Raw genomic sequence first — 15,650 nt, 5'->3', positions numbered from 1 at the left:
CGTGCGAGAGAGAAAAAATGTGGTTTCATAACTCATGCGGGCCAAAACACATTGTCCTTTTTTTCTTATTTTCTTCACAGAAACAGCCTGTGAGAGACACCCTGGGAGACATGTGGAGCCCTGAGACTCTGGGTTATAACCAAGTACAGGGGCCAGAGTATCCTGGCTCAGTTACTACTACTACCGCTGGCAGCTGCAGTGACTCAGACCTTTCAAAGGAACACTTAGCTGCCATTTACAGTAATGACTTATTAAATAATGAGCACCTTGGACCACTCAGTTTCCCTGCTTGATTTCTTAAAGGTGGTGCCATATTATGGTGCATCACCTATCTTACCTGCATTAGTACAATGTTGACTCATAGAAAGACATTGTTCATAAACCTTTGTGCTTTTGATTTACAGTATACTCACTAGATGGATCCTGGGTTCAGCGTCTATGAATCATGACCACACTTTCTCACTGGACATGGACCAGCCATTGCACTGAAGTCAAATTATGTTTTTACAAATGAGTGATTTGCCAAATTAAACAAGTTATTTAATGATAAGGATGTCTACACACTGTCAAATCTATGCAGTTTTGAATAGTGCAATACATGAACTAGATAAATAATAATGGAACATTTGAACTGCTGATAAAAAACAACATTTTAGAATTAAAATTCGTATGTACTACTCATGTATTGTAGTATCAGCTGTACCTTCAGATCAGTCTATGATTCCTCAATTGTCAACTCAGGTGGAGTAAGCAAAGCAAAAGGAGCATGGAGCTGCTTGTAAGTGTGCCTTAAAAAAAAAAAAAAACACTAGTTCATTTATTTAAGTGCAAATAATATGGATATAAGCCATGCTGCTTAGCAATACATTTTCCCTCCAACTTAATCTAAACAAATGTGTTGAGCAAATTTCTCCGTGCCAAAAGTGCTTAAACAGTCCAATGCTTTAAGCTGACACGACAAGCAGTTGGCTTGTCTCAACGATAAGCCTGATCCACGTCTCTTCTTGGCCAAAAAGCTCCATACAACTGATCTCCCTCTTACTGTAAATACTTCCTAATGCCCTGTTTTAATTCTCCACTTTGGGCAGAGTCATCTGAAGCTAAGACGTGTTCCTCTTAAAGACAGAGAGATGGAGCAGTTCTTTTGCATTCAGCCACAAGAGGTTTGCTGAGATTTTCCTTTCAGTCTGAGTGAGGGAGCTAAAGTTTGGGAAGACGTTCTGACCTGTAAAGTGTGTCAAAACAACAATTATTCATTACATTGCTTGAGAAACATGTTGAACTTCTACATGTTACATCTGAAGTTACATACCCCAGACAGCATGCACAAACGGGGAAATGAAAAGCCACACGCCGGCAATAACAACGAGACGGCACGCGGGACATGCTACATCAATGGGACGGTTGTGGTTGGGAAAAGAAGAAGGTGGAATTGAACTATCACATATAGAAGATGGCGACAACAAAAGGACAGTTGTGGTTCGGGGAAGAAGAACGCGGAAACTGCCACACATGGGACGCCATCACAGGTCTTAGGGGTGAAAGTCCTGTGTTGTTTGAGCCATCCACCACCCCAACCTTTAGGCCTTTTAGTACTGCTCTGCTCGCTACCGTAACTGTGTTGTTATCAAGAAAGATGCTTCCCATTTAAATACTGTGAGTTATACGAGAACATGGATTTGAGAAAGAAAAATAGAGAAAAACATCTTCTCCAAAAGAGACCGGACCAATTTGCAAGAAAATCCAAAACTGAATGCAAATCGTTATACAAATAAGTTAGTTTTAAAGCTAAGCTTCATGTGGTTTGACGTGAAGCAGCATCTCTGCTTCTCTAAGAAAACAAAAGCTGGGACCACGTACGCACATCCATGCAGGTGTTCGCACACACACACACACACACACACACACAAACACATGATCTTCATGCCAAATTTCACCCTCCTAGGGCAACAACTGGGACCCCAAAGGGTGGTGAAATTTGAGTAGACCGACCATTCAACCCCGAGCAAGTTATTGAGCTGCTGGTCCTGACTAATTGAGAACAGTATAAGTGTTACTATTACCAATGCCCATAACTGTATAGTCTGTTGTCAAGGAATATTTATTACATTTGCGAAATATGATGGTCATAGTGTGTACTACCGTTTGTGTCTCTGTTAATCTAACTTTTGACTTCTCCTGTATCTGAACTCATGCACTAAAAGTCAACCCATGAAACAACTGTACTTGTACTTTTATTAGACTGACAGGCCCAATCCATGTTTAGAAATGCCAGAAAGACATTTTTGAAAAGACAGAAGCTATGTATAAATACCAGTGAATATGATAAATCAAACAATTAAAGAAGAATCCAAATAGAACTGAGTAAACACAAGTTGCCACATGTCACTGTAAGCTGGTTCCTTACTGGGAAATAAGTATGCAAGGCTTGAGTTTCTCTGAATAAATCTTGTCAGATAACAATCACGGGAGCTTAGAATGAAATGAGAAATTAATTAGAAAGGAATTTGTGGGGAACACTGTGACTATGGAAAGCAGCTTCTTTCTGATATTGTTTCCACTGTGTATGGCCAAGTCTATTCTCGGAGATCAGACATTTTACAGTAACTGATTTTTTCTGCTCTTATTAAATCCATCAAGAATGTTTACATCCATGAGATTTTTGCACAGGTACAGGTAGCAGACGAATAATCTGAAGGGAATGCTGGTTGTAACCCCACGAGTAAAGCCTGCTGTTTTTGTTTTTTATTTGAAAAACCTGCAGCGGATAATGGCTGCCGTTTCCTTGACAGTGAGGGGTCAGTGACCTACATCTCCTTACAGAGCTTTTGGATAGGCTCCACACACGGTGAAAAAAACATCAGGTGTACACGTGATACGCAGAGCCATGGGGAAATAAATGGGGCAACTGTGGTGTGTTAAAATGCTTTAAAAACGCTCTGCGCAGCATTATAGATTATTCCCATCCAAGAAAAAGCTTGAGTCGCAGTCTATCAATCTATCAATCATAAATCAACATAATGGCTTGTAATGTGAAACATGTTTTGCCTCCACCACAATCAAGTATCCCCTTTTAAAGGCTTAGTGTTTGCAGTACTGAAAAGAAGCCGTTTTGTTGTCCGGTTTCTTTTCATTACAGCCTGGTGTTGGTTTAACCTCACTGATTGAGGGCAGAGAGTGTTTTCTTAAGTTCAATATCTCTGTCAGACCTTTGGCTCACATCTTGGACACAAACAAAGAAGGCAATGAAGAAGTGAGGCTAAAAGAGGTTGGTATGGTGGCAGTGGACGGATAGTGGAGAATCAGATGTAGAAATGGTGAGGTTTCATAACTGACAGATGGAAGAAATGCATCAAATGAAGAAAAATGGCATGTCAGGACTCCGAACCTTGTTGTGAACTCAAACTAAGCTGCTGCTGACATTCAATCCTCACTGACTAACAGGCTGACTAACCAGCTCTCCTGCCGCAGTCGTCTGCCGTAGGAATACAGATAGAGAGAGAGAAACACAAGAGAGTGAACAGAAAGAGGTATGGAGTCCATTAGGACTTTTGCAGAGCAGGGAAGATTGAATAATCCTGGCAAACGTTCACTCAGCTTCCCTCCTTTTCCTCTGTACTTTCCAACTGGGTGCCATCCACACGACCTTTAAACTCTGTCTTACTTACCAGGACCCATAATCCATGCAAATAAAGAATTTCTTACTAAAAAAGGCACCCCACCCTATAATGTATTGGCTTGCGACACCACAACCTGTGCGTGGTTGAATGGGCCATTCAAGCCCAGAGCATGAGATCATGAATACATGGGTTACTGCTCTTCATTCATCAGTAAAAACAGTGAACGGCTACAACACAGGATTGTGTTGTTCAAAGGTTAATCTATTTGGGGTTCTGCTGTCTGGTTTTGGTACTGACCTTATTCCAGGGGCCAGTCAATTAACATTGCACATATGGGATCTAATCAAGAAATTAAAAATAAAAGTTTGATTATCAGCAGAGAACAGAAGCTAAGAGAGAGGCTAGCTGATCATTTATTTAGGTTCGTTATTTCAAGATCATGCATGATCAAATCTAGCTATCGTGTCATCTTGTATAAGAAATGGTGTACAAATTTAGTTACATAAACTCATTGCTCCTTCAAGACTTTTTCATCATGCAGTCATCAGAGGGAATGAGGTATCCCTGAAGATACAACAGCATGTGAAAATTGTTTGTTACTGCATGGTAAGAAAGTCAATGTTACTCCTTTAAATGAAACGTTAAACTTAGCATTTCCCAACCTGAAGACAAACTGGCCAAGATTTTTACACTCCAAAATGAAGATAATGATGCTGAGTTCATGGAGCGCTTTCTATGCAGTTCATATTTCATGTCTTGCCTGGGCCAGTACTTCCAGCCTTCCAAAAGCCAAAAGATTGATTGACTGACCATAAAGTGAAATGTTTGGGCTCTCACCAGAGTATTTGACACCTGCACACTCTCACACGAACACATTCAGGAGCTGTGGGGAAATGAGCATTTTTTAGAAGCACATTTTTCATACATTCATGTTTTGCTGACTGATTGCTCTGTGCTGAAATCCAGAGAACAATTTGTGTTTTTAACATTTAAAAACATGATAAATGGTGCTATTTTTGAACATTGTGCAAACAGTGTGCATTAAACCCTGTCAAAATGGCAATTAGAAAGGCTAAAATGGCACCAAACTCTCAGTGGAACTATCATTTTTAATTCTTGTAATTTCTCACTAATTAACAATATGCTAGAGTTCAAACACTGGTTTGTTATTTTGACTCTAACGGAAAATCTGATTACATTTTTAAATTCCAACAAGTGCTCAGTTTAGTTTTTCCTCTTATAAACTCTCCCTTTCTCACCTCTACCTCCCTCTCCTCCCTCCTGCAGTGTGAAGTTTGAGTGACACTAGTGAGGGAGTCCTGTAAAGCAAGGTCAGCACAAATGAGAACCAGGTTCACACTGACTCAGCTGGCTCCGTTCTCCTGTCACTTTTTTGTAAGCTTGCCACCACCAAAACAAGTAAAAACTCACTAAAAATAGCAGTTTAGAGGCCCTAAGCCAAGGACTGTTTTTCCTCTATGAATCCTGATGGTCACGCAAGTGCACAAAAGCACAAAAGGGAGGCAGAAATGAACTTAACTTTGTGTATATTTGTAGTTTACATTTGCACTGTGGGTTGAGATTCTGCAAACCACTTGGATCATGGTGATCAATTGTACATCAAAGCTGTTTCTTAAAAGTTGATATGTGGACATTTACCACATGACAGTATCAATGTGCACAGCACAAACAAGAAGGCTCAAAGTACATACGCACAGCAATGGAAAACAGTGAGAATCTTTAACATGTCCATCAGAGATAACAACTGATAAACAGCATGAAACTGGATCTTGGCACCAGAGGTACTGCTAAGAGTGTTTGAGTGTCAGTGTGTAGGGATGTATGTGTTCATGGTAATTTCCTGGGGTAAGGGAATACCAGGGAGGGGGAACAGATTCACTGGGGCCCGCCTGACCTTGGAGCAAAAGTAGCTTTGGCCAACTTCCACAGGTCCTGTTTGTTGCTCTGGGAATCTGTTCAAAGACATTTCTGGTTGAAGAGGACACAATGAATAGATTATTGAATTTAGATACTCTTACAACCTTATATGGGAATGTAACATTGTTGACTCAAATAAAGTGAAACGGAAAATCCGGACAACCTCCTGATTTAATGAGATGTCTTTTCTAACATACGTTTTGGGAAAGACTTTTAAAGGGAAACTCTGACGATTTAATGTTGCTCTTCAAAATACTTGGTGGACTGACAAAAGACACATAATAAAATATATATATGAGCAGCAGAGGCTGAGATATCCTACCTCATGGGTCCAGCAGCAATAATCCTACATTATGAACAGAATTAGATACTCCTTGCCACCTACATGTCCATTTGTCCCTTCAGTCTTAGTGAAGTCACAGAAGACACTATTCAACTCTTTTCACAGGCACACTACTCTTTGTGACAAGCAAACTGAGAAATTGACATGCCCCTTTAAATATCTAGTCAACAAATATGTGCATTTGACTGTTAATGAGGAAACAAGGAGAATAATTCTGTTAGTGCTACCGTGTCTTCAAGCATGCCAGATTTAGTCAGTATCATCTGAGGTATGTGAATAACAGACTTCAGCAGAAAGGGGGGCAGGGACTGAGAAGTTGTCGACGTTCCATTTTTTGGCTAAGTCCTGGATCTTTGCAATCCTACCTACAGCACCTTTAAGTTCTAAAATAAAAACAAGTATTTCAATTGTCATCAGTATTTCATCAGGATTAATTAAATGCTTTAAGAATGGGATCATCCAGGCAAAATCATTGGTATCTTTCAGATACTATACACAATAACATCAAACTCACACAATAGTGCTACAAGGACGCCAAATTTGGCATTTACTTTACCAACAGTTATTCATTAATATTTCTTACTGAAAACTTTCAATGAGAGAAGTTCAAGAAAATCCCTGTTCAGTTAGTTACAATTATAGTAACTTTTAGAGCTATTCTTCTTTCTGTTTTTTCCCCCCTCTCTCTCACTGCACTGACCTACATTCATGAACACTGCATGTATTAACTGCTGCGGTGCATCAATATTTGTCTTTAATATACAGTGCACGATAATTCAAACTTAAAAGCTGCATGGATACTTTGTGTTTTAGAAGCTGCACAATAATGTGAATTTACTGATTCATCATTTAATAAAGTTTAACTGATCAAAGACAGAATGAAAAAGCACCTGGACTCCAACTACAGCGTGGGCCAAGTCTAATGTGATGTTTACAAGCTTGATTCCCAGAGAGTACAGCTGCAGATTACCCAGACCCACTGGAAGGAAAACATGGTTTTTAACAGTGTGTTTTCTTGAAAAGTTTTTCCAAGAGGGACTATTCTGGAGAGTACAATTTTCTGCTTCAAACGCTATCAATGATAGAGTTTCATTGAAAATTCAACATATTCTAAAAGCAGTCAGTGAAAGGGATTTAACTATTGAAGGTTACATTGGGATTCTGCATTTGTGGTACTCTCCATCTCAATCTTTGGTATGTCATTGGAAGTTAAAGTAAGTCAAATTGAATTTATCAACCATTTAAACAACACTTTATTGTCACATACTCAGAGGTCTTTGACTCAAAAGAAAGCTTTTGACCAATTAAAACCCCTTCAAACTTGATTTGAAATCTTATAGTAGTTTAATACTTACTTATAGTATAGTATTTATATATATTCATGACTCAATAGAAAACTGTAAAAGTTTAACATGGATTACATTACATTACATTACAATACTTGATACTAACACACACACACCACACACACACACAAACATTTCATAGTGTACAAACAATTTAATATTTGACCTACAACATCTCCAGGGGATAGACTTCTGGTCCAGACAGATTTGACTAAATAACCTGCCAAGTATGTGCCTGCAGGAGATGGATTTGGGCCAAAATCAGATGGGGAGATCGTTGTGGGCCAATAAGTATGCCATAGTGTAGTAGTCTCTAGTTGTGTGCGAGTTAAGATGGATTTTTTTGATAAGGACAATACACATTAATCAACATTTCTTTAAATGGGCCAGTGTTAGCCAGTCGGCTAATTTTCAACTGTAGTCCTAGTTACCTAGCATGCACGTCTTTATGTGTGTGTATGGGCATGTGTGTGATTATTTGGAATTGTGTGGGGTTAGTGAAGAAGTATGCAGCAAAAGCAGTCTTGGGAGAGCAGGCAATAAACACAGCTGTGTGTTGAGGTGAGTAGGGATGAAAGTGAAGGTGGCAAGCTTTTTTTGCCAGGCAAGACTTTTTTGTCAATATGTTCTTCATCCTGTGAAACGTACAATTAAACCTCAGCTGACTGCAGATTACAGACCAAGATTGTTCACTATATAAATAGCTCAATCAACATTCAGATATAGTATTTCAAATGCGCAATTTGTCCTCAGCTTTCATTACACATGACGTCTTGTGCATGTCTTACTGGTACCACAGGAGCTTCTGTCTCTAGCTCCTTCACTTGCACCTTTTAAAATCCATGTCCAGCTCCTTCTGTACATAATAATAACACAGAAACATTGTACAGCTGTGTGTGACAACCAAATGAGGCAGAAATCCCTAGCAGCTATGCAAACATGTCTGTTCACTATATGAAATAAACGTTTTTCAATTATTCAGCTACATCAACATTATATGCCTTTATATAAACTGGAAGAACTGAATCCACTGTTGACTGGATCCTAGCTGGTTCTATTTTGAATGGGGGTCACCCTCTAAGAGCTGTCGCTATTAGGTAACCCATTTGCGCATGCGCAGTAGTGAAGATTTCTTTCACACCCTTGTGCTGCCATTGTCTCCCAGAGGAACTGAAGCGGTACACAATGGCAGCCGAGCGGACCGTCGGGTAAGGTAAGGAGACCACCAACGGCGACACCCAGACAGCAGGGGAGGGGATCTCTTTGGCGGGCACGAGTCCGCTGACACAATCCCCTGAAGACGGTTTCCTTGATGGCTCCCCCTCAACCCTTTTGGAGGACTGGAACTCGTAACGGTGGAGGATTACGTAGTGACCGCTGCGGCAGGGTAGCACCACCGCTTCCTAATTCTATGGCCCCTTTTTTGGCCGACGGAGGCCCTCACCGCTGTCTCCCCAAAACCAGGTCCATGTTTGCTTCACTGACCGCACATACCTGTGTACCGCCTAGGTGACCGCAGCAACAATGGCGGCAGTGACAATGACGTTGCGCCGGGTACGCACGTTTCACTCTGGCTATGGTTGGAAACATAACAGTGCTTTTAAGGGCCACAGAGTTCCCCCAAAAAAGCTATTTTTCCCTCTCAGTCAGTCCGCCTTTTTCCCTTGTGAACATCTTGCGGCCGCTGAACCTCATGTTTCACCTCACACACACTCACAGGTTTGCTGCCACGCCCACATGCAGTACACGGTCGGAGCCAGCCACACAGCGTCAGAATTAACAGGCTCACACACCCACTCAAAGTGCGTGTTTATAGCCTGCTCAGTCTTTCTCCACCTCCCAGCTAATTACGCAGAAGGTGAGTGTTGAGTGAACGGCTTGTGAGGATAGAACTACCGCCTTTCTCATCGGCTGGAGGACACGATACTCACTGCTGTGTAAACAGCCAACACATGGGCTTGTGTGTGCTGCTCTGTCTGTCACGATCAACATGGGCTGTGATGACCGGGCCCTCGCTATGCACAACGCCGGAAACACTCTTTGTTGCTATGGCAACAAACAACACACGGCTATACGCTTCAATTTGCCAGCCTTTTCCTGCCTCTTACCACGATGGTAAAAGCTATCATGCTATCCCGAGTTCAGATAAAGGCTCTAACGCCTTGCCTACATGTGGTGCCGTAGGCGGGGCCTGGTCACTTTCTGCATTGTGTAAACAGCGTGGATGCCCCCCGCGCCTTCTAGCGTGATGGGGAGAGCTCTGCCTCCGTGACTCGCCATGCATGCTCAGCATAGCAGTACACTCTCTGTTGCTATGGCAACAGACAACACATGACAGGGCACAGTGTGGTTAAACTAGAACAATAGTTACGTATTGTAACTCCAGATTGTATGAGTATAGGCGTAGACCTCTACGACTCAGGCCAGCTGCTTCACCAACATTGGCTAAAGAAAAAGGCTGATGTTGGGAGCAGATCTGTCGTTACGCAACTGTGATGTATAGTAACTGCGGACGTAATAGAGGCCCGTGCAGGGCACAAGGGGGCGAAATAAATCCTCACAACTGCACATGCACGAAGGGGTTACCCATTAGCAACAGCTCTTAGAGGGCTCCGCCTATACCCATAGAATCTGGAGTATCAATATGTAACTATCAATTTTAGGTTTCTCTAAATGCTAACCTTTACTGTATCTTGGGATTAAAAAATACTTTTACCACGGCTTTATCCTAGACACTCGGTAAGTTATTAACAAATAAAAATAAGCAAGTATTGGTGGCACATGTTGTCGAGTTAGGGGTTCAAAGTGCAGATAATCACTTTGGTGTCATTCTGTAATGTGCATCACATGTCATCAAATAGATGTAGGTCATAATTGTATTTTACATATACTGTATACGGTATATTATATAATTTTACCATTAGTTTGCAAATTTTGTTTCATTGTCTTTTCTTTTGTCAGTCTCGTTGGATCAATCAGTATTTTATCCCTAGGATTTAACCAAGCATATATTATCAAAATGCTAATATACTGTATTAGCCTTTACAGCATGACATGCTCCTGTTCGGTTTTACCTTGAGGTGAATGTTTGCTGTTCTTGAAAGCCAGTTGGTGACCATACTAAAAGTAGGTCACTGTTTACTGGCCCACTGCCCTCAAAAGGTCCGCTGTGATTCTGTCCAAAGCCAAGTCTTCCCCTCACTTTAGTAATATCTCTCTCATAAATGGCTAAAATTAACTTCAGCTCCTCAAAGTTACCATTCACAGCTAAGATAACTGCAACACTGGTATACTCAGTCCTTCCCTTTAAGCCTTTGTTTTGATTCTAAAAAAAAACATGAACTCTGACTCAAGTTTGTCAAAAGAGATCAGTAGGAATTTATTATTTGCTTTAAATACATAGACAGCTCTTTCTTTTCTGCCATTGCTCCACTAATCAGTCACTGGCAGTCATCTCAAACTGAACTCCAAATGGAGGTCTTCCAATACAGAAATGTTTCTGATACAGCATGATTATTCAAGAACATGTTGTGCTAGAGTTAGGCTTATGGCATGTGTGGCTTTTTGCAGAACCAGTGCCAGTTTAGCATGAGGCGATTTGTAGGGTTATGTTGAACAAAGACCAGAGGTAGAAGCCATCTTTTGATAACAAAAAGACATCAAGATCGCTGCCATTACCCCCCAAAAATTGAAAACAGGCCAGAGGGATACATTCACATGGAAGTATGACAAAAACACACTTAAAGCCTTTTGCCACATGCTATTCTAGCAGATTGCTAACACTGGATCTAAACAATGAGAGAAAAGAAAGAAGCAGATGATGAGTTAAACACATGGAAACAGACAACACCTCATCATGTCGGTGTCAATCTAGATGAGTGAATAGAAATACAATGCACAGAACTGAGAGTTAACGTGGAAAATAAATACTGCACTGGTTGCTAGATCCTTGTACATTCATCAGGGCTCATGCATTCAGGCATTTGCCTCCCACTTGTTTGGCTCATGTGCTATATTTCTCCATGTCATGCCACTTTCCTATGAGAATCTTAGCCTATACATTGCATGTTATTTCTGTTGTGCTGAGATGAACAACTTCACAGTAAAATGCATTTAAAGCGTAACTCTCGCAAATATGCAACCTAAGGTCTTTTTGTGAATGTACCCCAGTAAAACTTTCATTTAAAAGCATCATTAGGACGGAAGCCCCACTTTTAAGAATGACTGTATTATTGTTTTTCGGTCAAATGGCCTTTTGAATGGGAGAGCTAGGGGCATTTCTATGATAGCATCAAAATCACTATATTCACTAAACACTTCACAGCATAACATGAAACTTACTTAAGTATCACCAGGGGCTCTGCATATTAACGCAAGCATTGAGAACATTGTTTGATTACATGGAATTTACTAAAAAGAAAGGTTTTAACAACTCACTTTAGCTGTTGGTTTTCCTAGTTGCCGCAAGTCATCAAAATAGTTGAGGGAGGAGAGTAAAGATGGAAAACTCCTAAAGCTTAGTTCCACAAATAATGAACGGATAATTTGTTGTTTTGTCGTCATTGAAAAACAATATTGACCTTGTAGTTGAAAAAAAGAGCATCATGTAGGAATGACTATGAATAGAAGAATTTGTAAGATATTGTAATCAACAACAAGGTAAGTGAGTTGTTCAAAACCTTTCTTTGTGTAAGCAAACAATGTTCTCAATGCTCAAGTTAATGTGTGGAGATCCTGGTGATGCTTTGAGCAAAGTTTCACGTTGTGCCGAGCCTTCTTAGTGTTTTAAAAATATTGATTTTGATGCTCTCATAGAATTGCCCTTGCCTCTCCCATTCTCCCATAATACGGTCAATGTTAAAAGTGGCCTTTCTGTCTTAATTATGCTTTTAAACAAAAGTTTGACTCAGGTACATTCACAAAATGAACCTGGGTTGCATTTTGGCGAGAGTTACGCTTTAAGTTAATGACTGATTTAACTGACTTTAGGAAGCACTTTCTGTCAAAGACACAGAGGTGGTTGGCAAATTGAGTTCCCTGAATAACAATGGGTATGTGCTGTTGTGCATAACTCCATGCAACAATAGAGTGCTGAACTGCCGAAGAAGCAGGCATTTAGATTGATAACATATTTTCATCCAGTTGCTTTTTGGGATTTGGGATGATCTACAATCTGACAAAAAAAAATGCTTAAGGTAACAACACAGCACAGTGTGAGCTGTGCATGGTTTCCTACTGTCAAAATGTGGCAAGTCCTATTTTCATATAAATAATGCTAAAAACACAACAAGTCTCCCTCTCAAATACATCAGCACTGTCACAAGAGTCTCTAAAACCAAAGTACACAAATACAGTACATAGCATAGCCTGCATACATACAAATATACGTACAGTACATATATGCAAAAACACAAAAACAATCACCCCTCCACGTGGAATAATGGCATTTATGGATCTGAAATCATAATTTTATATAAAAATATATTTAAAAAATCAAAATGGAACAAAAAAAAGGACTGCCATCTAAATTGGTGAGAAAAACAATAATCATCATTGCTGTTCCACTCTGTGATGCATTGCCGGTTAGTGAATCAATGTCTTTGAGAATTCTCACCATATGTCTGTCCATGGTATTCACACATATGTCCAGAGGCCATTTTAAAAGCAGCCACTAGATGAGTTTAATACTAGAGTGTAAAAAGGTCCACAGACACAAAGAGAGGAACAAGGTCCTTAGCTCTCTGGCCAGCCAGCGAGGTAACATGAATCACTACACATCTATCTATCTACACACTAAAGGATTTCTGACTGCAGGGCTGACCCAAGAGGTCAGTTTTCCTTTTTAACCCTGATCAGTTCAAGGAGATCTGCATCACTCTTGACATGGAGGGGTGGGCTGGTCCTGTCAACCCAGGCACATGTTCTACTTTTGTGTATTTCTGTAACACTGCAGACCAATTAAAGTACTTCAAAGAATGCACATTTTATACCAGGAAGGTAAAGTATGTTTGTGTTGGTGTGGTTATTGTCCAGAAGTCATATGGCCAGACACTTGAAAAGTGTCACAATCTGGACATTTATGAAACCTTCATTCTCATGATGAAAACAACAATTTCTGAAAGTGACAGTACAACATGACGTCTCCACTTGCTTTCTTTTGTTCCATGAAAAAGAACAGCCAAAAGTATGCTGCATCATGCTTGGTCCATCACTGTCTTAAAGTTTTTACTTAAATAATTTTAGAGACATCATATTCTCATTTCGCGATCAGGACTCTGGTCCAGTGAGGGCTCCCTGGTGCTAATCATGGATGTTGAGGGTCCTTGATTGACTCCAAAGGGAGAAACAGCTGGAGATCGAGCTGCCAGAGGGGACAGTGAAGGGGAAAAACTGGGGGACATTGCTGCAGATGAAATAGATCCCTCATGACTGATAGGGGACCTGCGGAGTGAAGCCAAGTGAGGGAATGTCCGTCCAATCACAGGGACCTTGGGGGGAACTGACATGGCCCCTGGATGGGCCACTGATGTGATGAGTGGCGGAGGGTCAATTCTAGGTTTTGGATCCATTTTGTGCTTGGGCTGGAAGGGTTGGCGAGGGTTCTGACTTTGCTGGGCAGTTTCATCTTTCAGCCTGGCAATCTCTGTGAAGACATTAGCCAGAGGTTGGAACTGAGGGCACCAGTTGAGTAGGTAATCCCAGTTATAGCTTCCGCGGAGTTCTTCATCACTGGCAACAATAGCTGTGAGGGAACCATCAACTGAAGGTTTACCGTCCTCAGGGAAGGCGTAATCCTTTGGGAGGGAAATGTTGAGGCCACGACCTACTCCCAGGTACCCTCCTCCCTCGTCCCTATAGACTGGGAGTTGGCCAGAGAGCAAGGTCCCACTGAGACTGCCTCCCAGTTTCTTTCCTTTGAACCAGGTGCTGCCCTCTAATGCTGCAGGCTCACAGGAGATATCAGAGAGCTGGTCAGCATCCTGCTGAATTCCAGAGTCTGGTCCTCTGGCAGAGATGTGCTCCTGCATGGACGAGGTGATTGAGGCAACGCGGGGGTACTCGTTTATCATCCTGATCTCATCATCCTCCGCTGCCTCAGCTGATCCTCTTCCACTGGAGTGAGAGGGATCCAAAGAGCCCCCTCTAGTGTATGGTCCACCACCAGCGACACTCTGATCTCCAGCATAGCCTGGCAAGGCCTGGTGGTAGATCCTCTCCCCTCCTGGTCCTGAGTTGCACTTGTCCAATTTCTGCAGTGCAGTTTCTGACGCAACAGTTCTGTTTCCTGCATCCTGAGCTTTCTTCCTCCTGCGTGACTTGACAATGAACACCACCACAGCCATGACCACAAGCAATATGATAAAACCAAGAGACACAGCAATAATGCTAATCAGCAGAATGTTGACATCAGGGGCCAGGCCAAAGTTGGTGTTTGAGACATCAATGGAGACCTGGGCTGTAGTGGTGCGAGATGCATCTAGAGGGCTGTGAGCTCTCACATCCAGGGCCATCAGCCTGGCTTCCCGTTTGGTCCTGCCCGAGCCATTGCTACTACTGCTGCCCGAACCGTCTGCCTTGAGGAAAATGACCCCACTGGTTTTGTTTATATCAAAGTACTGAGAGATGGTGGAAAGAGAATAGAGAACAATACCATCCACCCCTCCATCCTCATCATTTGCCTGGACCTGGCCAATGCTCTGGCCTTTCTTAGCTCCCTCTGGGACTTTAAAGGAGAATTCCGAAGATGTGAAGAGTGGGTCATACTCATCCTCACCTGTAACAAACACCTGAACAGTTACAGTGGCTGAGTGGTTTCCTGAATCTACCGCCACTGCTACAAAGTTGAAAGAGTTGACTTTCTCAAAGTCAAAGGACATTTTGCTTTTGATTTCTCCGGAGTTGTGGTCCACAGTGAAGCTGTCTTTTCCCGCCACAGATCGCTCCACAATGTAGTACTTCAGTTGTCCAAAAACCCCTGTGTCATGGTCTATGGCATGTAGAACAGTCACAGCCGAGTTTGCTGGTTGGTTTTCCCTGATACTGGCTGTGAGGACTTCCACAGGGAAGAACGGATGATTGTCATTTACATCTTTGACCTCAACAATGACTGGAGCAAGTGCAAAATGACCCTGTCCATCTGTGGCCTGGATGACAACAATATGTGTGGGCTGGTGTTCACGGTCGAGTGCTCGCTGAAGCCGCAAGGCTCCAGTCCACTGGTCCATGGTAAACAAGTTCACTTCATCACCAGAGCTGATCGTATACTGGACCTCAGCATTGGGAGTTGTGTCCGAGTCTGGCAGAAGGACACCAACAGAGCACAATGAATTAATTGGGAGACAAAGAAATAGTAGGAATAGTGAAAAAGGGAGAGAGAATGAGAAATTATTGGACAAAAAGAGA

The 15,650-nt window shown here is 41.7% G+C and overlaps 1 protein-coding gene and 1 long non-coding RNA gene across 2 annotated transcripts in view; one reads left to right on the top strand and one right to left on the bottom strand.

The window, feature by feature from the left end:
- Positions 1 to 704: 704 nt before the first annotated feature.
- On the top strand, positions 705 to 3,907 carry LOC117956068. Its single transcript, XR_004659172.1, has 3 exons — positions 705 to 1,163; positions 3,140 to 3,317; positions 3,445 to 3,907. It is a non-coding gene; the product is annotated as an uncharacterized LOC117956068 (long non-coding RNA).
- Positions 3,908 to 12,210: 8,303 nt separating this feature from the next.
- Positions 12,211 to 15,650, bottom strand: part of LOC117955402 (protocadherin-16-like) — an 82,128-nt gene continuing 78,688 nt past the window's right edge. Inside the window, exon 29 of the mRNA XM_034889883.1 lies at positions 12,211 to 15,543. Within this exon, the coding sequence (XP_034745774.1) occupies positions 13,496 to 15,543 (2,048 nt within the window). The 3' untranslated portion in view covers positions 12,211 to 13,495. The remainder of the gene's footprint in view (positions 15,544 to 15,650) is intronic.

Source organism: Etheostoma cragini, chromosome 13 (genome assembly GCF_013103735.1).
Source record: "Etheostoma cragini isolate CJK2018 chromosome 13, CSU_Ecrag_1.0, whole genome shotgun sequence".
NCBI lineage: Eukaryota > Metazoa > Chordata > Actinopteri > Perciformes > Percidae > Etheostoma > Etheostoma cragini.
The sequence above is the reverse complement of the archived record's forward strand: the minus strand, read 5'-3'. Positions and strand labels throughout refer to the sequence as shown.